General features: G+C 43.3%; 2 protein-coding genes across 2 annotated transcripts in view; one reads left to right on the top strand and one right to left on the bottom strand.

Moving 5' to 3' along the window:
* Positions 1-2,998: 2,998 nt before the first annotated feature.
* On the top strand, positions 2,999-14,528 carry LOC133055077 (WD repeat-containing protein 87-like). The gene is made up of 6 exons (XM_061140549.1): positions 2,999-5,805; positions 7,260-7,398; positions 11,637-11,768; positions 11,937-12,465; positions 13,192-13,514; positions 13,758-14,528. Exons 1-6 carry the CDS (start codon positions 2,999-3,001, stop codon positions 14,526-14,528), a joined length of 4,701 nt encoding a protein of 1,566 aa, XP_060996532.1.
* An 8,228-nt stretch (positions 14,529-22,756) lies between these two features.
* The window catches only part of LOC133055076 (zinc finger protein 607-like), a 47,426-nt gene continuing 46,426 nt past the window's right edge, over positions 22,757-23,756 (bottom strand). Inside the window, 3 exon segments of the mRNA XM_061140548.1 lie at positions 22,757-22,839; positions 22,990-23,540; positions 23,614-23,753. Coding sequence (XP_060996531.1) covers positions 22,757-22,839; positions 22,990-23,540; positions 23,614-23,753 — 774 coding nt within the window.

The raw sequence follows: 23,756 nt of genomic DNA, 5'->3' as shown, positions 1-23,756 counted from the left end.
GTGGTGTTGGAGAAGACTCTTGAGAGTCCCTTGGACTGCAAGGAGATCCAACCAGTCCATCCTAAAGATCAGTCCTCGGTGTTCATTGGAAGGACTGATGTTTAAGCTGAAACTGCAATGCTTTGGCCACCTGATGCGGAGAGCTGACTCATTTGAAAAGACCCTGATACTGGGAAAGATTGAGGGCAGGAGGAGACGGGGACGACAGAGGATGAGATGGTTGGATGGCATCACCAACTCGATGGACATGAGTTTGAGCAAGCTCCAGGAGTTGGTGATGGACAGGGAAGCCTGGCGTGCTGCAGTCCATGGGGTCGCAGAGTCGGACATGGCTGAGTGACTGAGCTGAACCGAACTGAACTGGAGTATTTTACTTGCCAGCCTAGTTGGTCATAGTGAACATTCTAATGCAGAGAGATCTGGAGAGTTAGATTCATGGAGGATTGTTCAAGAAGCAGGTATAGCATGAGTGTCTGCTGAGAAGAGGGACTTACAAAATAAACTTATTGAGCCTCAGCTTTGGTTAGTCAGAATGAGGAGTTCATATATGCTTGTTATAGGGATATCCTTATATAAATAAGGATATATATCCTAGGAAGATGCTACAGTCACTAGAAGGTAGTGTGTACTGTACTATGTAACATGTTGAAAAGAAACAAACTTCTCTTGAGAGATGCATGTGTGTGAAGTACGTGAACACATGTGCACACACCCACTCACTCCACTGGGTAAGAATTCAGAATATTAGAGCTGATGCACAGCTAACTCTGTGTTGTCAATAACATGTTTTCCATGGATGCACATGAGAATAGTGAAGGAGATGCATGCCACAGGGTCTAGTTGTCACACACGGTGGTCATTCCACCTGTGTAAAGCATGAGTTTCCCAGAGGCTACATATCATGTCTGTGATTATGACAGGAGTGGTCCTTTGGGTGCAGGCAGGAACTTTAAAGTTTTGGTCCAACTGTGACAGGGAGAGATATTTGCCAAGGTTGAGTTCCTTTGTCATACTCATATAGGATTGTATTTCTTTTGAAGACTTTGTTTTGTATAGTCATTTGTTAGAAGGCTCAGTAGTAAAGAATCTGCCTGCCAATGCAGGAGACGCGGGAGACACAGGTTTGATCCCTGGGTCAGGAAGATCCCCTGGAGGAGGAAATGACACCCCACTTCAGTATTCTTGCCAGGAAAATCCCATGGACAGAGGAGCCGGGCGGGCTACAGTCCACGGGGTCGCAATAAGTAGGACACAACTGAGCGACTGAGCATACATGCATACATATATACATACAGTCAGGTGTGAGTTGTGTGCTTAGCATCTGTTCCACTGGACTCTTATCTTTTAAGAGCTTAGCCTGTGTCTCTTTTGCTCAGCATTATATCCCCAGTGTCTGTCACAAACATACCACCAGCCTTTCTCAAAGGTGGTACCTCATCTGACCCATAGGACACAGACAATGATTTGAGTGACTATTTTCTCAGTTCTCTTAAGGATGGTACATAAATAGTAGCATTCCAGATGCATAGGGAAGAATTAATACCCATTATATAGAATAGATATGTTGGGGTGTTGGGGCTTACTTCTTTTATGGAAATTTGGTGAGAAAGGCTGGCAGATACTTTGATGAATTAGGATGCATTCTGAGGGCTAGGGAGGAGAGGATAGCTCCCCCAATTGTGCTTTCTAGAAGTAGGGTGAATAAATGTTGGGTTAGCGAAAGAACAGATTTCCACTAATCCCTCAGTAAATATTCATTAAATGAATGAGTATGTGGGGATTCAACCCTCTTAGCTCAGGTCACTCCTCTCTCTCAGGTTGATGAAAAAACAGAGGGTGATGTGAACATGCTGAGTGACTGGGCTGATATTCTATGCCAAGAGTCTCACCATCCTGACAGCAAACCTTTCATCTGCTTCTACTCCATTGATGACAACTATTTTGTCTCCTTAAGCCGGGCAGAACCGTATTCAAAACAAATGCAGGTAAAGTTATGTCATCCTTTTTTTTTTTTTTTTTAATTGTATTTATTTATTTGGCTGCACTGGGTCTTTGTTGCTGGGCTCAGCCATTCTCCAGTTATGATGAATGGGGGCTACTCTCTAGTTGCAGTGAGCGGCTTTCTCACTGAAGTGGCTTCTTTTGTCACAGAGCATACACTCTAGGGCACACAGGTTTCAGCAGTCACGCTGCATAGGCCCACTAGTTGTGGCTTGTGGGCTCTATAGCACAGACTCAATATTTGTGGCACACAGGCTTAGCTGCTCCACAGCATGTGAATAGTCCCAGGCCATGGAATGAACCCATGTCCCCTACATTGGCAGGCAAATTCTTAATCTTTGGACCACCAGGGAAGTCCCCTACCTCGTTCTTAATCCACTTTACATGCATCATACTTCAACTGCCCTCATCTCAGGATGCTGAGGGTGATTCTAAGCTAGCTCATTGTAATACCCATCTCTATATCCCACTCTGCCCTGGATGCGGTGATCCTTCTTCCCCTCTAGTCATCAGGCTGACAGAATTCATATTCCACATAAAGTAGGCTAAAGGCCAAGGAAAGAGCCTTAAGCATAGTGCTTCTATCACACACCTGACTCCTAGCATCAGGAAACTCCCAAAGTCAAGCTATTCAGTCTTTTCTTAGACCCACAAGAGGGAAAAGGGATCTAAACATTCAACCTTTTTCTATCCCTCACTTAAAATTTTTATTTATTTAGCTGTGCCAGGTCTTAGTTGCAGCATGTGGGATCTTTGATCTTTGCTGTGGCATGTAGGATCTGGTTCCCTGACCAGGGATCTAATTCAGGCCCCCGGAATTGGGAGCACAGAGCCATAGCCACCGGCCCACCAGGGAGGTCCATCTACCCCTCACTTTGGGGAGCAGACTTCCTCCATGGTGAGGCTTTCATCTCTCATCCTCTTCTAGGCAGTACTCTGGATTCAGAAGAAAGCTGCAGAAATGGAAGGAGTGATAAAAAAGATAAAGTTCCATGTGATGGCTCAAGTGCCACCCATCCAAGCAATGGTCCACACAGGTCCCTATCACATGTTAATTGCTTACTGTGATGACATGCACCTGTGGCTCTTTGGGGATCACCATCAAGGGTTCATATCTCTGGGTATGGTCCCCTGTCGTTTCTCCATCAGCTGCCTCAGCTATGACTCAGAAACTGAGATGCTTCTCTCTGGTACCCTGGGGGCTGTGGTCACCTGGTTTATCTTGCCGAATGGCAGGGGCCTGCAAATGGCCCAAACTGTGCCTATGCCTGGTGGTGAGCTTGTTCAAGGCTTTTCCCTGAATGCCCCCCCGGGCTCCCTGCTGGCTCATTGTGAAAATAAGGTGAGAGTCTTCACCCACCAAGGTCAGGGCCAACTGGAAGAGGTGAAGAAGTTCACTCCCATCAACAGTGGCTCCACCATCACCTGCTCCTTCACTTGTTTATCTCAGGGCTACTTCTATGTTGGAAACAAGGATGGAGAAATCCATGCTTGGGGTCTAGACCAAGGTAACTTCCTCCACAGCTTCCAGGCTCATTCCTCATCAGTGATGTGTATCCAAAGCCGGTCAGAGACCTATACCTTACTAACAGCGGGTGGTGAAGGTGTAGTGAAGGAATGGAACCTTGCCTTTGGGAACTTGCTGCGGCAGCTGGATATTGATAAGAACATGCAGAGACTGCAGTTCATTGATAATAGCACCTTTTTCTGCCAGACTAACCACACTGTCTCATTGTATCACCTGCCCTACTTTTATAGCCTCTTCAATATCTGTGGTTCTGCTCCCCAGGAGGTGCGGCGGGTCTGCTGTGGCCATAATTGGACTCGGATCTTATGTGCCACTAAGGATGGTCTGTTGCGCTTCTTGTCTCCAGTAACGGGAGATCTCCTGGTTATCACCTGGCCTCTACTTATCATGGATCAGGCTGTGGCTTGGGCCTATGACTCACACAGAGAGGAGCTCTTTGTGGCAACAGATAGTTCAGAGGTGCTGGTGTTTGATGCAACACGCTCTCCTTGCACAGCCAAGTATCTTATGTGTCCTTCAGGAAGCCTTGGGGATAGAGTCAAATGCCTGGCCTATGGGCAGTACCATTTGGGTAAGGGCCTTGTAGGACTGATGTTCAGTGGGCATGACAGCGGCACTGTGAGAATCCTCTCCCACTACAGCTGTGCCCGAGCAGCAAAGATTCTTCACTCTGGGGCAGTCCTGGCATTGTCTACCCTGGAGGGTCCCCAGGAGTACTCCTTGCTCTGTTCCTATGGCATGGATAATACTGTATATCTGACAGAAGCTGTTCTGCAGGGGGACAGGGCAGTCCTGCAGCCTGTCAGCAAAATTCTCTGTGTTTGCCCCCTAAAACACGTGATACTCTTGCCAGGTTCTGTGGGTGCCATCACTGAGAACCACCACTGGCATCTCTGGAGTTATCAGGACTTTCTGACATCTCCAGGCTCAAAGCAGAGATCTGAGTTTAAAGAGACAAAATGCCTGCACCAGTGTGCCATCACTTCATTTGATGTTTGCCTTTCCCTGAAACTTTTTGTCACAGGGGACTATAACGGCTCAGTCCGGATCTGGGACTTCCATGGGAAACTCATAACCGAGTTGGACTCTGCGCTACATTTTGGCCCACTGTGCTTTGCCAATAACCGGGGTGACCTGCTTTTGACTTTTAACCAGAGTCTTTACCTGGTATCCTGCTTAAAACTGCTCCCTCCAGCCCAGCTGATTCACCTAACTCTCCTGGACAATGCAGATGACATACAAGAAGCCCCTAAACCCTTCCTGCCTAGCTTCTTCTTTTCATTCGAAAAAGTATTTGTACCCAAATTTGTCTACTTTGGTCAAGGGTCGCAGGAATTACAGGGGCTAGAGGCCCTTGTTAACAAACGGATGATTGCCTTTGACCATACTGTGCCCCATGTTGTAGAGGAAGAGAGGCCTAAGTCCTCTGTGATACAGGAGGAACCCACATTGCATTTTCTGGAAGATAAGTATACTGATTTTCCTACTCTTACTCCCAAGCGTGATCGTCCCCCATTCGTGGTTCCTTCTCAGTTGCGACTGGCCGGCTGGGATGGGTTGAAACCCTACCAGATATTATGTCATTTCTTTGGTCAAGGGCGGCCTTGGCCCTTTCCTCCAGATGGCTACATCCCCAACTCAGTGATCCGTGCCCGTCTTTGGCCTGAGGGTACACCCGTCTTCTTGCACTGTGATCTCCACCTATCCTACCAAGATAAGGACTGGGACATGACTGGACTCAGCAGAAGTCAGGCAGTGTCACCTGTGACTTCAATAAAACAGAAAATCTCAAAGAGGAAACCAGACCAAAAACCCATGCTGGGGAAACAAACTTTCTTTGATATTCTTGTAAACTTGGCCAGTCAAAATTGGATGGGAAGAAAACTGGATGAAGGACTTATCAATACTATAATTGAGACCGTCCTCAACCTCAGAGTTTACTGTTCTATAGAGCAATACAAGACATATATCAGTATCCTGGCACAGATTTTTGCCTCCCATCAAGTATCTCCAAGGTGGCACTCTGAGACTGCTTGTTGCCTCATGGAAGACACAACTCATTCCAATCCAGAGGTCCGGGAGACAGCCTGGGAGGGATTGGAGAAGCTAGGCTTCATGAGCCGTCTCTTTGCGATTCCCCTGGCTGTGGGATTGATGGACAGCGATAAAAATGTGCGGGCTAAGGCCTTATACCTTATGGCAAGGGTCACGGGCATCCAAACTAAGAGCCTGCTGATAGCTCTGCTGAAGAGACGAGACATTCTCAAGGAAATGCAGTAAGTCAGTAACCTTATTCCCTTCTGTTCCTTCTGGCTCCTGATCTGACTGCTTCTTTTCCTTTTCCCACAGATTTTTCTGTTCTTTTCCTCTGCCTGTGTTCTTTATTTCTATTTGCTTACCCCCCCCCCCCCCACACACCACACTATCCCTTACTGACTTTAAAAAAAAAAGCACAATGTGAGAGTCATGAGTTAAGTTTTATTTGGGCAAAATAAGAATCATAGCTCAGGCTATGACAGCATTTCAGATATTTCTGAGAAAATGCTCCAAAGAGATGGGTTGGGGGGCAGGGGGAGGTCAATATATATGTGATTTTGGTGAAGGGGGAGTTCATACAATCAAGCACATATTTTTGCAGGTTTCTGCTAGTCACAAGGAGCAGATATCACCATGAAGGAATCTGGTGCTTTTCTAGATATAAGGAGATGCAAGAATTGGGCTCATACATTAAAAAGAATGAAATAATGCCATCTGCAGCAATATGGATGGACCTAGCAAGTGTCATACTGAGTGAGGTAAATCAGACAGAGAAGGAGAAATATCATATGACATCCCTTATATGTGGAATCTAAAAAGAAATGATACAAATGATCTTACAAAACAGAAAGAGACTCACAGACTTAGAAAATGAACTTATGGTTGCCAGGTGGAAAGGACAGTTAGGGAGTTTGGGATGGTCATGTACACACTGCTGTATTTAAAATGGGTAACTAACAAGGACCTACTGTATTAACACATGGGACTCTGCTCAGTGTTATGTGGCAGCCTGAATGGGAGGGGGTTTGGGGAAGAATGGATACATGTATATGTATGGCTGAGTCCCTTTGCTGCTCACCTGAAACTATCACAACATTGTTAATTGGCTATATCCCAATAAAAAATTAAAAGTTCAAAAAAGAAAAAAGAAGGAATTGGGCACATAAAATCAGTTCCTGAAAATACCTAACTATCTAAAGATCTGCTCTGCCAGCTTTTCCAGAGCAGACTGCCTTGTTCCTGATCTCCACCTCCTGAACACAGTTCAGGGTGTGTTGAAGGTCAACAAGCCACAGTGGCACATGACTTAATCCTTGTAGAGGCAGATGGCAAGTGTCCTTGGCAAGTGGCAATTTGTAGCTGACACCCTCTTTTTCTGTCCATTGAGTAGCCTGCTCTTCCATCATTTCCTCACTTCCTTAAGATTCTTCAAGACTCAAGTCCCCAAATCTCCCAACTAAAGAAGCATCTTGGGTCACTCTGACTACTCATTCCTTGCTGTTGTAGATTTTTACCTCTTTATCCATCTTTTACCTTGAACTACTCTGTCCTAGATGGTTACTTTAGCCCTGCTTCTTCCACTATACTTAAGCCACTACCTCCTGTTCCTCTTCTTCCTTCTCCTCCTCCTTTTCCTCTAATTTTGTTTTATTGATGGCTCAGTATAATCCTTGTTTTACCTTGACTTTTGTAGGCAAGACTTTATTGGAGAAATCTCTCTGGACCAGCTGCTGGGAATTCAAGCTAGTGGTATCCAGTACCTGCTTACTCAGGTGGAACAGCGGTTAAATGAGAACCTGACCCTGTCACACAGAGAGGAGAAACCTCCTTTGGTTTTAGTTATATCAAGGGATCATGAACCTGAGGCTCCTGATGAACAAACACTCAAAATTTGGTCAGAACCTGCAAAGATCGCCAAACCAAAGCAAAGGATGACACATGTTGTTACAGCAAAGAGCAAAAATCTCAGTATGTATGGGGTGACATATAGGGTATATTTGGGGCCCACTTTAGGGCACCAAAAGGCAGGGTCAATAAGCCCAAGTTATATAAAAAGATACCAGTGGTGACAGACTTAAGTAAGACTCTTTCACAGAAAGTAACCTTTCCGGGAAAGATCTACCCCATAACAAATGTGTTTTTATTGTTTAGTCACTAAGTTGTGTGTGACTCTTTTGTGACCCCATGGACTGTAGCCTGCCGGGCTCTTCTGTCCATGGGATTTCCCAGGCAAGAATACTGGAGTGGGTTGCCATTTCCTTCTCCAGGAGATCTTCCCACAACAAACATCAAGGTCTCATTTCTTTGTGCTGTGCTGTCCTAACTCACTTCAGTCCTGTCCAACTCTTCGGGACCCTATGGACTGTAGCTTGCCAGGCTCCTCTGTCTATGGCATTTCCCAGGCAAGAATACTGGAGTGAGATGCCGTTTCCTTCTCTGGGGGATCTTCCCACAACAAATACCAAGGTCTTATTTCTTTAGGGATATGGAAACTGGGATAAAACAGCAGGCACTTCTGGGCCATAAAGCTTTTGTTGCCTGTACTTTTTGTTACCCTTTACAGCAGTTCATTGAACTAGATGTGTCAGAGGATCTCACTCAGGACCTCTGTGTTTTTCTCAATTACTTTTCTCCCAATATCTCTGCAGTTAAAAAGGACATGAAAGTTTCCAGGAAGCAGGGAGAGACAGAATTGAGCCCTGTGTTGGTGACTTTAGAGCATGAAGATGAACGGAGAGAAGCCAAGGAATCAGATCAAATCGACATTCAGGATGTTGCCTCAGAGCCAGACTTGTCACTAAGTACTTTCAGCCCAGTCACATCCAAAGAGGATGCTGAATCAAAGGAGGTTGTGTTGGAGGCCACAGAAGTCACAGAACCCACAAAAGCCTTGAAGATCAAAAAAACAGTGAAGGCCAGAGAGGCAGTGGAGGCCATGGGAGTTATGAAGGCCATAGATCAACAGGACATGAGAGATTATGGAAAAGGGATCCCTAAGGTGCAGAGACAAGAAAACCTGAAAAGGCTTTGGGAAAGAGCAATGAAAAAAAGCCATGACAAAGTACGTGTGAAGTTGAAAGAGAAGAGAAAATTGAAGGTAATTCCAGAAACAACTGCAGAAGAGCCCAAGAAAGAGGTTACACAGGTTGCTGAGCAAGAAGAAGATGCAACAAAAGTATTTAGAAAGGGTGGTCGTGGGTTGTCTGGGATGCCCGGCCGTACAACCAAGTCAGAAGCCAGATCTTGGCGGGATGACATTTGCAATCTTGTGACCTCAAGGATAGCAAGTTCTGATCCACGAATGTTAAGGGATCTGAGTCAAGAGGTGGTGAACTGGGCTCAGGCAATACTTGCTCCCCAAGAGCCCAGCTGGGATCTCTTCCAGGAGATTTGTCCTCTTTTAAAGGACTCATCAGAACTGGATGACATGGAGATGGAAGAAACACCTGTTGTAACAGAAGTGGTTACAGAGGTTGTCAAGAAAGAAAAGACAGTAGAACCCAGAGAACGAGAAGAACAAAGAGCTAAAAAAATGTTAAAGAAAGGCAAGGTGTCTTCTAAAGTCAAGAAAAAGAAACTTGTTTACTTAGATGATGACCAAGTATCAGACAAAATGAGATTCCAAAAAGTAAAGACACTAGCTATGCAAAAAGGGAAAATAACTGGGGAAGCAAGAAAACTGAGTAAGCAGGATTTGAAATTAATGCAAGGAAAAGAGAAACTGACCAAGGACAAGAAATCAATCCTTCAAAAAGAAAAAAGAGCTGAGGAGGAAGAAATATCACCCATCTCACAAAAGAAGTTAACCAAGGCAGAGCAGAAGTTAGTCCAAAGAGAAAAGAAGGGAACTGGGAAAGAAGAGGAACTACTAGGTAAAGGAAAGAGGATGAACTGGAAAGGGGGAAAGGTCACCCCCGGACAAAGAACATGGTACAAAGAAGGCAGGCAGGCCCAGGAAGAAGGGTTGCCTATCTGGGAAGAGAGGAAGTTGCTCCATGAAGAGGAGGAGCTGATGGAGGAAGAGGAGGAGCTGATGGAGGAAGAAGAGGAGCTGATGGAGGAAGAGGAGGAGTTGAGTGAGGAAGATGGGGAGCTGAGTGAAGAAGATGAAGAGCTGAGAAAGGAATTGGAGGTGCTGGGTGAGGAAATGGAGAAGCTAATTGAGGCACTGGAGGAGCTCAATGAGGAACTGGGGGAGCTGGGTGAGGAAGAGGAGGAGCTGGCCCAGGAGAAGGAGAAAATAATCCAGCACCTAGAGAAACAAATTGAAAAAATGATGAAAAACTATCGCAAAATAAAGAAACACATGGGGGGAATGGAGAAACATGATGAGGAAGAGGCCTGGGAAAGAGAAAAATTGGCCCAGGAAGAGGAACATTTGTCTAAAGTAGAGGAAAGACTGTCTGGGAAAAAGGGAAAACGGACATTGAAAAGACACAGCTCGGTAAAGCGAGAGATGAAATTGATCCGAGAAAAGAAGAAATCGTTCATGATAGAGAAGAAAGAGGCCCATAAAAAGAAACAAATCCAAAAAAAGGAAAAGCCAGTTGAGAAACCGGAGAAAGTAGACCAGAAGGAAAGGCAGGCTAAGGAAAAGGAGGAAGATGCCAAGGACAAACAATTAGCCAGGAAAAGACAGAAACTAAGCCAAAAAGAGGAGGAACTGTTTGGAGAAAAGGAGAAACTGTCACAAGAAGAAGTTAAACAGACCCAGAAAAGGGCAAGCGAAGCGTGGGAGAAGGAGGGAGGGGCCCAGAAAGTGGAGAAAATAACCAAGAAAAAGAGACGACAGATCTCAGGGAGAAAAGTGGACCTAGGAGAGAAGGGAGAGGCTGGGGAAATGGAGAAACTGTCACTGAAAGGAGAGAAACAGGCCCAGGAAGGAAAGAGATGGGATCAGAAAAAGGAAAAATTGACTCCAAAAGTAGAGAAAGCAGCAGAGGAAAAAACCCAACTAGTCAGAGAAAAAATGAAACTGGTCTCAAAAGAGAAAAGTAGACAGAAAATTGAGAAAGTGTCCCCAAAAGAAGAGAAATGGGTCATGGAAAAAGAGAAGAAAATCAGCAAGGAAAAAAAACAATGGGCCCACAAAAAAAAACTAGCCCTACCAGAGGAGAAACAGGCCCAGAAAGACAGATTACAGGGTCAGAAAGAGAGTGAGCAAAGAAAACAATGGGCCTGGAGAAAAGAGAAATTGTCCCGAGAAGAGAAGAAACAAGCCGGTGAAATGGAGAAAAAGTCCCAGCAAAGACAGGCAAGGGCTTTGGAGAAAAGACTGACTCAAAAAGACAGTATTCTGGGCAAGGAAGAGAGGCATATTGCCGAGAAAGAAAGGGCAATAGCCAGGGAAGGAACTGGTGTAACTAAGAGAAAGAAAAAAGCAACTCAAGAAGAGAAAGAAACTATTGAAGAAGAGGGGAAACTGGCCTGTGACGTCAGGGCCAAGGAGATGGGTGTTGCTAAGGAAGAAAAGAAAAGAATCCAAGAGGAGAGTATACAGGAAATGAGGAAACTGGATACGGGGGTGGGGATTAGTTCTGAAGGAAGAGAGACTAGTTCCAGAGAAAAAGATATAAGGAAGAAAGAGAGTCACCTGATGCAGATCCTGGCTAAAATAATTAGAGAAATGAGTAGAGTGCCATTGAAAGAAACAGGAATATCTGAGGAAGATCAATTGTTTTCTATGGAAATGAGTGAAACTGATGGCCAGAGGTGGGAATTTTCTAAAGAACTGGAGGAAATAACCAAAGAAGAGAAGCAGCTGGTTCAGAAAGAGAGAAAACTAGAAGACGACAGACTAGCTACTGAACAGAGAATACTGACCGATGAAGAGGGCTTGGAGGAAGACCAAAGGTTATTAGAGAAGGTCCAGGAAAATATACTATTAGATAAAACCCAGGTAGATAGTATATTAAAAGAGGCCCAGCAGCAAAATCTGTTAGGAAAAAAGCAGCTGAAGAAGCTTCTAAAGATAATCAAGAAGAAACCAGAAAAGACCCAGGTAAAGTGGTTATTAGAGAATATCAGAGACATACTATTTGAAGGCTTATCAGAGAGTTTGATTGAGAAGGAAGTGGAAGCTCCAACTAAGAAGAGGATAGACAAGGAGAGGCTCATTGAAGGAGAGGAGGAGGAGGAGGAGGAGGAGATTCTGCCCAAGAAAGAGAAACGGAAATACCTGATGAAGAAGAAGGAAAAGAAAGTAAGCCTGACTAAAGAGAAATTGGAGGAGAGCTTGGCTGGGAAGCATAAGAAAAAGAGTTCAATCCAAATAAGGAAAAAGGAAAAGAAACTGACTCAGGAGAAAGAGAAGCTGAAGGAGAAGGAAAAAGAGGGCCCACATGAAGAAGAGATGGAGCCCCTCAGCAAGGAGGAAGGTGGGGAGCCACACATGGAGGAGGAGGAGGAGGACCTCAGTGAGGAGGAGGAGAGCCAAAGTGAGGAGGAGAGTCTGAGTGAAGAGGAAGAGAGCCTGAGTGAGGAGGAGAGTCTGAGTGAAGAGGAAGAGAGCCTGAGTGAGGAGGAGAGTCTGAGTGAAGAGGAAGAGAGCCTGCATGAGGAGGAGAGTCTGAGTGCAGAAGAGGAGAGCCTGAGTGAGGAGGAAGAGGGCCTGAGTGAGGAGAAGAGTCCGAGTGAGAAGGAAGAGGACGGCCTAGGTGAGGAGAAACATCTGAATGAAAAAGAGAAGAGTCTGAGTCAGGAGAAGAAGCTGAGTGAGGAGGAGGGGGAGAGGCTGAGTGAGAAAGAGGAGGAGAGCCTGAGCGAGGAGGAAGAGGGCCTGAGTGAGAAGAGGCTGAGCGAGGAGGAGAAGCATCTGAGTGAGAAGAAGAGTCTGAGTGAAAAAGAGAAGAGTCTGAGTAAGAAAGAGAAGGCTCTGAGTGAGAAGGAGAAGAGTCTGAGTGAGAAAGAGGAGGAAGAAGAAAAAATGGAGAAGACAGAGAAAAAAGAGGAGGAAAAGAAGGCAAGACAGAAGGATGAGAAGAGTATGAGTAAAGAGAAGGAACAGCCAAGAAGACTTACAGAGGCAATGCTCCCAGTAAAGCAGAGAGTGTGGAAAACAGAGCTCCCTGTGAAGCCAGAGACAGTAAGTGAGGTTCTTGCTGAAAAAAGGGAGGACATAGCTGAAGAAGAAATGGCTCCTAAAAAAGACACACTGTTTTATGGACAGGTAAGTCCCACAGTTAGTGATAAGACTATGTGGCCAACAATTATGAAGAGCCCTCTCAAAACACCATTTCCTATAGCCCTGGGAAAAGAAAAGGGAATGCTCCTGAAAGTGTTAGGGCATCATTTCGATTTAGGACAGGAAAGTCAACTTCTTAAAGCACACCCCATGACAACGTCATGGGGAAGACGAGAGGATGTGCTCTTGGAGAAAGGCAAGGGCATGTTTTTACAAGTCATGGGAATGGAGACCCAGACCCCAAAAGGCCTCCACAAGCCAAAGTCCCGCTTAACTGAAATTATCAGAGAATCACAGAAACCTAAACACAGGCCCAAAGACGGCACATGGAAGTGGTTCTTAAAGTCTCAGGATTCTCAAAAGGGCAAGACTGAGGGCCAGGCCCCTGCCCCAACCCCAACCCCAGCTCCAGCCCTGTACCCATCCCTTACCTCTATGCCAGCTAAAAGGCTTGATTCCCCAGATGGGGACTGGATTAGTAATGCCTTAATAAGACTGGAAGCAGGAGAACAACTTTCAAGGGACAGTTTCCATAGACTGAGCCAACTCCTCAAGCACCTCACTTCAAAGGGATATTTGAAACAGACCCATCTGTACAGTCTTAAAGCTGTGGCTAAACGCCTCCAGCAGAACCTACAGGTAGGTCACAGAGATATATCACGACGCTATAAAGATGCTTTGAGCCCAGTATACATAAAAGCGATCCCTCCAATCAGAAGGAAAGAAATGGAGAGCTGGGGAGAGTCATTCCCTATCCATGAGCCAGTGTTACTGTCAGCTACTAACAGGACTCAGACCACACAGGATCTCAGTTGGTATCCCTTAGCTGAGTCCTACAGGAAGGAGCAGGTACAGCAGTTATCCACTGCTGTCAACAAGTTACAGCACCTTTATCAAACTAGAAAGGATGTTCCTACAGCCGTCTATCCCTCTGTGGATAAAGAGTCCTTGGACATCCGAGCCTTGGGGAGAAGTGAGCTCCCCACATTTCACAAGGCAAAGGCTCAGCCCATCCCTACATCAGCATTACCATCAATGACCTACAGGGTTCAAGACCCAAAGGCTCTAACTTGGCTTCTTTTAGGAAAGCCTTACAGGAGTGCACGGGCACAGCAATTATCCCATGTTCTCCAAGAGATGGGAATGCAACACTTTCATCCTGCCACAAGAGACATTTTCACAGGTGCCCATGCTTCTGTGGAAAAACAAACTCTGGCACTGATGTTTCAGAATGATCTCAGGGCTCTGAAGGGTGAAGGCAGGGCCCTCAAGCTGCCCCAGCTGGAAAAGAAGGCACAACCTGTCTCTAAAGACAAGGAAGAGCTCCCCCAATGGGAGACATTTGTGGCCTTATACCATGTTCTGCGGATGTTGCAGAAGCAATATGCAAGAGACAGTGCTGCGTGGATGGAACAGTTCAAACGTCTCATGGACTTGTACCAGCTCAAGTCCCCCCGAATCCAGAGGCTGCTACTGGAGTTGCTGCAGAGAAAGAGACTCCAACCACAACAGACCATCTACGAAGAGGCTGCAAGGATCAAGGAGTTGGTGCCTGGTGAACGGTTACTCTGTGACCTGATGTGTGGTAGTTCTTATGCCCCTGCAGGTCCCCTTGAATTCCAGAATGTTGTACCCTTGCCTGGGCAGAACAGAGTGCATACTATCCAACCCACGGGCATTGCCCAGTATGGATTCTTAGAACTTGCCTGGAAAAGGCTACCAAAAGCCAATTCTTACCGTAGGGAGAAGCTGCCCAACATCCCTACCCCTACTCTCTGATTTGGTTGACTATTAAGACTCTGGGGTCCTACTGGAAAATAAGACCCGGCCACAGGTTTTAAGCCTCCTTACCTGGTACCCACTGTAAGGTGAGGCTCGACATGGACTCCTTTTCATTCAGCTCCAGAAACCTATTAATACATACTAAATAAAATGACATTTCTCATTTGTAACAAATTTGTTGTTACTCAGTTGCTAAGTTGTGTCCGACTCTGAGACCCCATGAACTGCAGCACTACAGGCTTCCTTGTCCATCACTATCTCCTGGCATTTGCTTAAACTCATGTCCATTGGGTCAATGATGCTATCTACCCATCTCATCTTCTGCTGCCTTCTCCTTCTCTTGCCTTCAATCTTTCCCAGCATCAGTGTCTTTTCCAATGAGTTGGCTCTTTGCATCAGCTGACCAAAGGATTGGCGCTTCAGCTTCAGCATCAGACCTTCCAATAAATATTCAGGGTTCATTTCCTTCAGGATTGACTGGTTTATTGTCCTTGCAGTTCAAGGGACTCTCAAGAGTCTTTTCCAGTACCATAATTGGAAAGCATCAATTCTTCAGCACTCAGCCTTCTTTATGGTCCAACTCTCATATCCATACATGACTACTGGAAAAACCATAGCTTTGACCATATGGAACTTTGTCAGCAAAGTTATGTCTTTGCTTTTTAATATGGTGTCTAGGTTTGTCATAGCTTTCCTTCCAAGGAGCATCTTTTAATTTCATGGCTGCAGTCACTGTCCACAATGATTTTGAAGCCCAAGAAAATAAAATCTAACAAATACTTTGGCTTATTTCTCTTCCTCCCCACACCTAGAATCCCCTAAAAGGTAGACAGGAATTAAAAAAATAACCTTTGTCCTAAGAGAAGTGAAAGGCAAAGGAGAAAAGGAGATATACCCATTTGAATGCAGAGTTCCAAAGAACAGCAAGGAGAGACAAGAAAGCCTTCCTCAGTGATCAATGCAAAGAAATAGAGGAAAACAACTGAATGGGAAAGACTAGAGATGTCTTCAAGAAAATGAGCGATACCAAGGGAACTTTTCATGTAAAGATGGGCACAATAAAGGACAGAAATGGTATGGGCCTAACAGAAGCAGGAGATATTAAGAAGAGGTGGCAAGAATACACAGAAGAACTATACAAAAAAGATCTTCATGACACAATCAAGATGGTGTCATCACTCACCTAGAGCCAGACACCCTGGAATGTGAAGTCAAGTGGGCCTTAGGAAGCATCACTGTGAACAAAGCTAGTGGAGGTGATGAAATTTCAGCTGAGCTATTTCAAATCCTAAACAATGATGCTGTTAAAGTGCTGTACTCAATATGCCAGCAAATTTGGAAAACTCAGCAGTGGCCACAGGACTGTAAAAGGTCAGTTTTCATTCCAATCCCAAAGAAAGGCAATGCCAAAGAACGCTCAAACTACCGCACAATTGCACTCATCTCACATGCTAGCAAAGGAATGCTTAAAATTCTCCAAGCCAGGCTTCAACAGTATGTGAACCATGAACTTCCAGATGTTCAAGCTGGATTTAGAAAAGGCAGAAGAACCAGAGGTCAAGTTGCCAACATCCGCTGGATTATCGAAAAAGCAAGTTCCAGAAAAACATCTACTTCTGCTTTATTGACTATGCCAAAGCCTTTGACCGTGTGGATCACAACAAACTGTGGAAAATTCTTCAAGAGATGGGAATACCAGACTACCTTCCCTGCCTCCTGAGAAATCTGTATTCAGGTCAAGAAGCAACAGTTAGAACTGGACATGGAACAACAGACTGGTTGCAAATCAGGAAAGGAGTATGTCAAGGCTGTATATTGTCACCCTGCTTATTTAACTTATATGCAGAGTACATCAGGAGAAATGCTGGGCTGGATGAAGCACAAGCTGGAATCAAGATTGCTGGGAGAAGTATCAATAACCTCAGATATGCAGATGACACCACCCTTATGGCAGAAAGTGAAGAACTAAAGAGCCTCCTGATTAAAATGAAAGAGGAGAGTGAAAAGTCAGCTTAAAACTCAACATTCAGAAAACCAAGATCATGGCATCTAGTCCCATCACTTCATGGCAAACAGATGGGGAAACAGTGGGAACAGTGAGAGACTTTCTTTTCTTGGGCTCCAAAATCACCGCAGATGGTGACTGCAATCATGAAATTAAAAGATGTTTGCTCTTTGAAAGAAAAGCTATGACCAACCTAGACAGCATATTAAAAAGCAGAGACAGTACTTTGTCAAGAAGTCTGTCTAGTCAAAGCTATAGTTTTTCCAGTAGTCATGTATAGATGTGAGAATTGGACTATAAAGAAAGCTGGGCACCAAAGAATTGATGCTTTTGAACTGTGGTGTTGGAGAAGACTCTTGAGAATCCCTTGGACTGCAAGATCCAACCAGTCCATCCTAAAGGAAATTAGTCCTGAATATTCATTGGAAGGACTGACGCTGAAACTTGAACTCCAAACTGATGCGAAGAACTAACTCATTTGAAAAGACCCTGATGCTAGGAAAGATTGAAGGCAGGAGAAGGGGACAACAGAGGATGAGATGATTGGATGGCATCACTGACTCAATGGACATGAGTTTGAATAAACTCCAGGAGTTGGTGATGGACAGGGAGGCCTGGTGTGCTGCAGTCCATGGGGTCGCAAAGAGTCGGGACACAACTGAGCAACTGAACTGAAGAGGCACAAGTTCTCCATTCAGTGGGCTACATCCCTTGGAGGTCAGGGGCCAGTGTTTGATCACTTTTCGACAGGAAAGCCTGTCCTTCACTCAAATTCTTTGGTTGTAATTTCCTTTCCTCAAGAGATCTTGGAGGGAGTGTTTGGTACAGGTGGACTTTTGTTTATTTAGTGTTAATATGAGAGGAAGGAAAGAAGACCCACAATTTTGTATAAATGTTGTTTTTAAAAGATTTATTTATGGTTGTGCTGGGTCTTCATTGCTGCATGTGGGTTTTCTCAAGTTGCAGCAAGTGGGGGCTACTCTCTAGTTTTGATATGTGGGCTTCTCTTTCTGTGGAGCACAGGTTTTAGGCACGCTGGTTTCAGTATTTGCAGCAGGAGGACTCAGTAGTTGTGGCTTAGTTGCTCCACGGCATGTGCGATCTTCCCAGAACAGGGATGGAACCTGTGTCTCCTGCATTGGCAGGCAGATTCTTTACCACTGAGCCACCAAGGAAGCCTAAACTTTGTTTTTGACTTAAGTTCTTCAACATTTCTGATTCAGTGTTCTCATGTACATCACAGGGATAAAGAGTGAAATAATGGCTGTTTATCAATTTGAATTCAGAAGAATTCTAGCCCTTGCTTTGCCATTTATTAGTTCTTTAATCTTAGTTTTTGGTTTTCTCAAAGTAAAATGGTGACAATAATGTCTACCTAAGTGAAATGCTTGATTCAGTTCCTGGAATTCAGTTCTTTTCCTCTAATGGATAGCTATTTTTAATGAGATATAGTGTGGGGATAAAAATGTAGGTTCTAGATTCAAATCAGGATTTGAATCCCTGCCTTTCAATTTAACAGGTAATCTCAAGCCAATGATTTCACTTCTCTAATCCTCAGTTTTATCATGTGCAAAAATGGGGCTCACTATGAGGTTAGAACGAGATCCTGCCTATGCCCATTTTAGCATACTGGGAGCACAGGAGAGGAACTGTAGGCTAGACGAGCGGTCTGGAACCTCAAGAGAGATTGAAGGTACCTTGGGGAAAGGGACAGAGCTCAAGGAGAGGGCGAGCAAGAGCAAAGGAGATGCCAGAGCATGACGATGCTTAGAGGCTCAGTAGAAGCTCTTGGGTGTAAGAATTATCAGAGTCCTCTGGGAGATGACAGATTCTAAGCAAAAGCTTGGAAGCCCAGGCGATCCGAAGCTTGGGAGCTTTGGGAAGAGACCCTGCAGCAGAAGTCAGATATCATGGGAGAGGTCCGGGAGTCCAAGATTTCTGGATATTAATTTTGCATCTTTTAACTTTACTGAATTCATTTATCAATTCTAACAGGTTTTTCTGGGGGGTGGTGTCCTATATAATGCTTTACCGTCTACAAAGAGGCACTGTTTAACTTCTCTTCCAACTTCTCACATTTTTATTACTTTTTCCTGCTTAATTGCTCTGGCTAAGACTCCCAGTACTCTGTTTAATCAAAGTGGTGGGAGTAGGCATCCTTGTCTTGTTCTTGATCTTAACAGGGAAAGCTTTCAGTCTCTCACCACTGAGTACAATGTTAGCTGTAGGCTTCTCATATATATCCTTTATCATGTTGAGCTATGCCTCATCTATACCCACATTGTTTTTATCATAAATAGATATTTGTCAAATGCTTTTCTTTTGCATCTACTGAGATGATCACATTTTTATTTTTCATGATGCTAATGTGGTGTATAACATCAATTGATTTGTGGATGTTGAACCATCCTATTGTTCCTGGAATAAATCTCACTTGATCATGGTGTATACTTTGAATATATTATATTAAGTTTGCTAACACTGTGTTGAGGATTTTTACATATATGACCATCAAGGATACTGACCTGTAATTTTCTTTTCTTGTAGTGTCTTTGTCTGGTTTTGGTATCAAGGCAACATTGGCTTCATAAAATGAATGTGGAAGTGTTCTCTCCTTTTCTATTTTTGAAGAATTTAGGAAAGATTGGTGTTACTTCCTCTTTAAATGTTTGGTAGAGGAACTAAAGAGCCTATTGATAAAGGTAAAAGAGGAGAGTGAAAAAGCTGGTTTAAACTCAGCACTCAAAAAACTAAGATTATGGCATCTGGTTCCATCATTTCATGGCAAATAGATGGGAAAACAATGAAAATAGTGACAGACTTTATTTTCTCAGGCTCCAAAATCACTGCAGACAGTGACCGCAGCCATGGAATTAAAAGACGCTTGCTTCTTGGAAGAAAAGTTATAACCAACCTAGACAGCATATTACAAAGCAGAGACATCATTTTGCTGACAAAGGTCTGTCTAGCCAAAGACATGGTTTTTCTAGTAGTCAAGTACGTATGTGAGCTGCTGCTGCTGCTAAGTCATTTCAGTTGTGTCAGACTCTGTGTGACCTCATAGATGGCAGCCCACCAGGCTCCTCTGTCCCTGGATTCTCCAGGGAAGAATACTCGAGTGGGTTGCCGTTTCCTTCTCCAATGCATGCATGCATGCTACATCTCTTCAGTCGTGTCTGACTCTGTGCAACCCTGTGGACAGCAGCCCACCAGGCTCCTCTGTCCATGGGATTCTCTAGGCAAGAATACTGGAGTGGGCTGCCATTTCCTTCTCCAACATATGTGACAGCTGGACCATAAAGAAGGCTGAGTGCTGAAGAATTGATGCTTTCGAATTGTGGTACTGTAGAAGATCCTTGAGAGTGCCTTGGACTGCAGGATCAAACCAGTCAATCCTAAAGGAAATCAATCCTGAATATTCATTGGAAGGACTGATGCTGAAGCTGAAGCTCCAATCGTTTGGCCACCTGATGCGAAGGGCTGATTCACTGGAAAAGACCCTGATGCTGGGAAAGACTGAGGGCAGGAGGAGAAAGGGGCGACAGAGGATGACAGTTGGATGGCATCATCGACTCAATGAACATGAGTTTGAGCAAAATCCAAGACAGGAAAGCCTGGCATGCTACAGTTCATGGGGTCACAGAGTTGGACTCGACTGAATGACTTAACAACAATATATAATAATACATGTATTATATACTATGTATATAGTAACTTGGAGAAGTACCATGCTGACCTATTGCAGGCTTATTTTATTACAGAACTCAAATTATTCTGTCCTGTATTATATTTAATTCTAAAACCTAAGCATGGAGATGGTGAAGAACAGGGAAGTCTGGCGTGCTGCAGTCCATGAGGTCGCAAAGAGTCAAACTATGGAGTGACTAAACAACAACAAAGCATGTATGCGACAATGATGTTAATCATCAGATGGTGAATAGGATAGTGGATTCCCCAACTGCAACAAGTGGTTAGAGAAGTACAGGTTATAAGGGACAATCACACTGACATCACAGATGGTGGGCTGACAATGCATAACTTGTAATTTCCATGAATCATTCTTATCTGACAAATAACAATTCTTCTATGTGACTGAATACCAACTATGCAAAAATACACAATATTTTATCAAAACCAATATGATTTGCTGCTGGCACTTCTTTGACACTGCCAGAAAAAAAAAGTGGAAGGTATTTCAAATGACTAATTTCTGACATTTATCTGGTTGGAAATGTTTGAAAGTAGGTATCCTGATTTTAAAAATAGTCAGGTAGGTGTGTTGAGGGGGTGGGAGAGAGGTTCCTTTTAGTATTAATATTAGAAAAACAAATGAATCGAGATCACAGATCAGGAAACTTGTTCTTAAAGGTCAAGAGTAAATATTTTAGGCTTACGGGGCATACATTTTCTGTTACAGCTTTAGATAATATGTAAGTGAATGAATATGGCTGTGTTCCAATAAAACCTTAGAAAACAGGTGGCTGGCCCACAAGGCAATCATTTGCTAACCTCTAACATTAGCAAGTACCAGACTGGAGACATAAACACCCTAACATGTGTAAAACAGATAGCTTAGGGGAAATCTGCAGTACAGCACAGGGAAACTCAGCTCAGTAATCCGTGATGACCTAGACAGGTGTGACGGTGGGGGGTGAAAGAGAGGTCCAAGAGGGAGGGGATACATGTATACACGTAGCTGATTCACTTTGTTGTATAGCAGAACCACAACACTGCAAAGGAATTATCCTCTAATTATAAATAAATAAATAGAAAGTATTAGATCAATTGCTTCATATTGGATTAAATCATTCAAGATTTAAAGTCAAACAAGAATAGTTAAGTTTTGAATATTCTAGATAAATGATTTTTAATTACATAATTCTTTTGGTAGATTCTGTTTTAGTTGGCGGGTAATATATTTGGATTTTCTATGCTCAATTTCATAAGGAAACTTCATTTAGCTTTTGACTTTTAGGGCCTATTATTCTAATAGACTTGTTATAATTATGTAATCCATACAGTAATGAGCTAGAAAGACTGTTAGAAATCATTTCCTTCTTTAAGTCTTACCTGACTATGTGCCATAGTGCTGCCTTTTAAAAAAGAGTTGTTTTCCTTTGATTTTTTCTTCTTCCATATTTATGGCTAAATCCCCTTTCTTACTAACAATGCTATAATGTAACATTTATAATTTTTCTTGACCAGATTCACCAACGTTTATTTGATGTTAACATTTTTAATAGAAAAATTTTTAAGTTAAAAAACCGTTTCAAGATTACTGTTACATTTCTAAATTATTAAACTATATTTTTAGATGTATTCATTACTTTTCACAGAAAAAATCCAAACTTTTGAGTATCATTTTGTAATAATTTTAGTTGTATTGACTGCTTTCTATAAGTTTCCAGACCGCTCAGGGGTAAACAACCTGCCTGCCAATGCAAGATACTTGATCCCTGGGTAGAGAAGATCCCCTGGAGAAGGAAAAGGCAACCTGCTCCAGTATTCTTACTTGGGAAATCCCATGGACAGAGAAGCCTGGTGGGCTATAGTTCATGAGGTCGCAAGAGTCGGACACGACTTAGCAACTAAACACACACACACACACACCACACCCTTACTGAATAAATACTATGTTTGAGATAGCTTTCCATGTTTCTTATACTCCAATAACAGCACTATAATGTAGGTACTATTATGATCACTTACAAAAGACTCCCACAGGGATAGATATCTTGCACGCAGGCTCTAAAAATCAAATGGCAATCAGGATGGTTTTTTTTCAGATTTGTTAAGTCAACAAGGATTTTCTTTGGCATTAGTTTTTTTCAAATGTAACAAGAATTGACTAGGGCTATAGAACTTTTATAAACAGAGCATACAAAACAAGGGCATTTCTACATTCTCTGAATTTTTCTCCATTATAAATATTCTGGTAATCCATAAACAGAGAAATGCTAGTAAAGGCCTCTGAGTTACAAAAACATAAACTGTAAATTTCTGAATTTGAACATTTGGGTCATAACTAAAATATCTGAAACATTATTTACATTCTGAGGGCTTCTCACCAGTGTAAATTATTTAATGCCTTAAGAATTGAACCATATCTAAAAGCTTTCCAATGTTCTTTTCATTCAAAATTTTTCTCAGTGTTATAAATACAGTGACTTACTATACATCCTCTACTGCATATGTATGCTTTTCCACAGTCCTTACATTCCTAACGTTTCTCTCCAGTATGAATTTTTTGATACACTTTAAGGCCTGAACTAAGCCTAAAGGATTTTCCACATTTGTTACATTCTAAAGGTCTCTCACCACTATGAAAGTATTCACTGAGGTCGAGTAAGTCATTCATACACACTAAAGGCTTCCCACATGCTTTACATTCATAGAGTTTCTCTCCAGTATGAAATCTACTTTGTATAATTAGTTGATGTCCACTACTCACACTCTTTACATTGATTGGGTTCCCACCAGTGTGAATTCTGTGATGCATTCTAAGGCTTTCAACATGACTAAAGGCCTTTCAACATTTTTTACACTGATGTGGTTTCTCTAAAGTATGAATTCTCTTATGCCTAACAAGGTTTGAGGGGTGATTAAAGGCCTTTCCACATTCTTTACATTCATAGGGTTTCTCACCAGTATGAATTATGTGATGCATTCTTAGCCTTCCACCATTAATAAAGGCCTTCCCACATTCTTCACATTTACAGGGTTTCTCACCAGTATGAATTCTCTCACACTGAATAAGTGCTGAAGCATGACTAAAGGCCTTCCCACATTCACGACATTCATAGGGTTTTATACTGATATGCATTTGCTGATGTGGAATGAGTTGATAGCCATGACTAAATGTCATCCCACATTCCTTACACTCATAGGGCTTCTCCCCAGAATGAATTCGCTCATGTTGAACAAGATGTGAGGCCTGACTAAAGGCCTTTCCACATTCCTTACATTTGTCGGGTTTCTCCCCAGTATGAATTCTATGATGCTCCCTAAGACCTATACTAAGACTAAAGGTCATCCCACATTCATGGCGTTTCACCACTATGAATTAGCTGATGTTGCAGAAAGTTGGATGAACGACTAAAGGCCTTTCCACACTGCTTACATTCATAGGGTTTCTCACCAGTATGAATTCTCTGATGTATTATAAGGTCTGTGTGTCAACTACAGGCCTTACCACATTTGTCACATTCATAGGGCTTCTC

Source organism: Dama dama, chromosome 4, assembly GCF_033118175.1.
Source record: "Dama dama isolate Ldn47 chromosome 4, ASM3311817v1, whole genome shotgun sequence".
Classification (NCBI taxonomy): domain Eukaryota; kingdom Metazoa; phylum Chordata; class Mammalia; order Artiodactyla; family Cervidae; genus Dama; species Dama dama.
The sequence above is the reverse complement of the archived record's forward strand: the minus strand, read 5'-3'. Positions and strand labels throughout refer to the sequence as shown.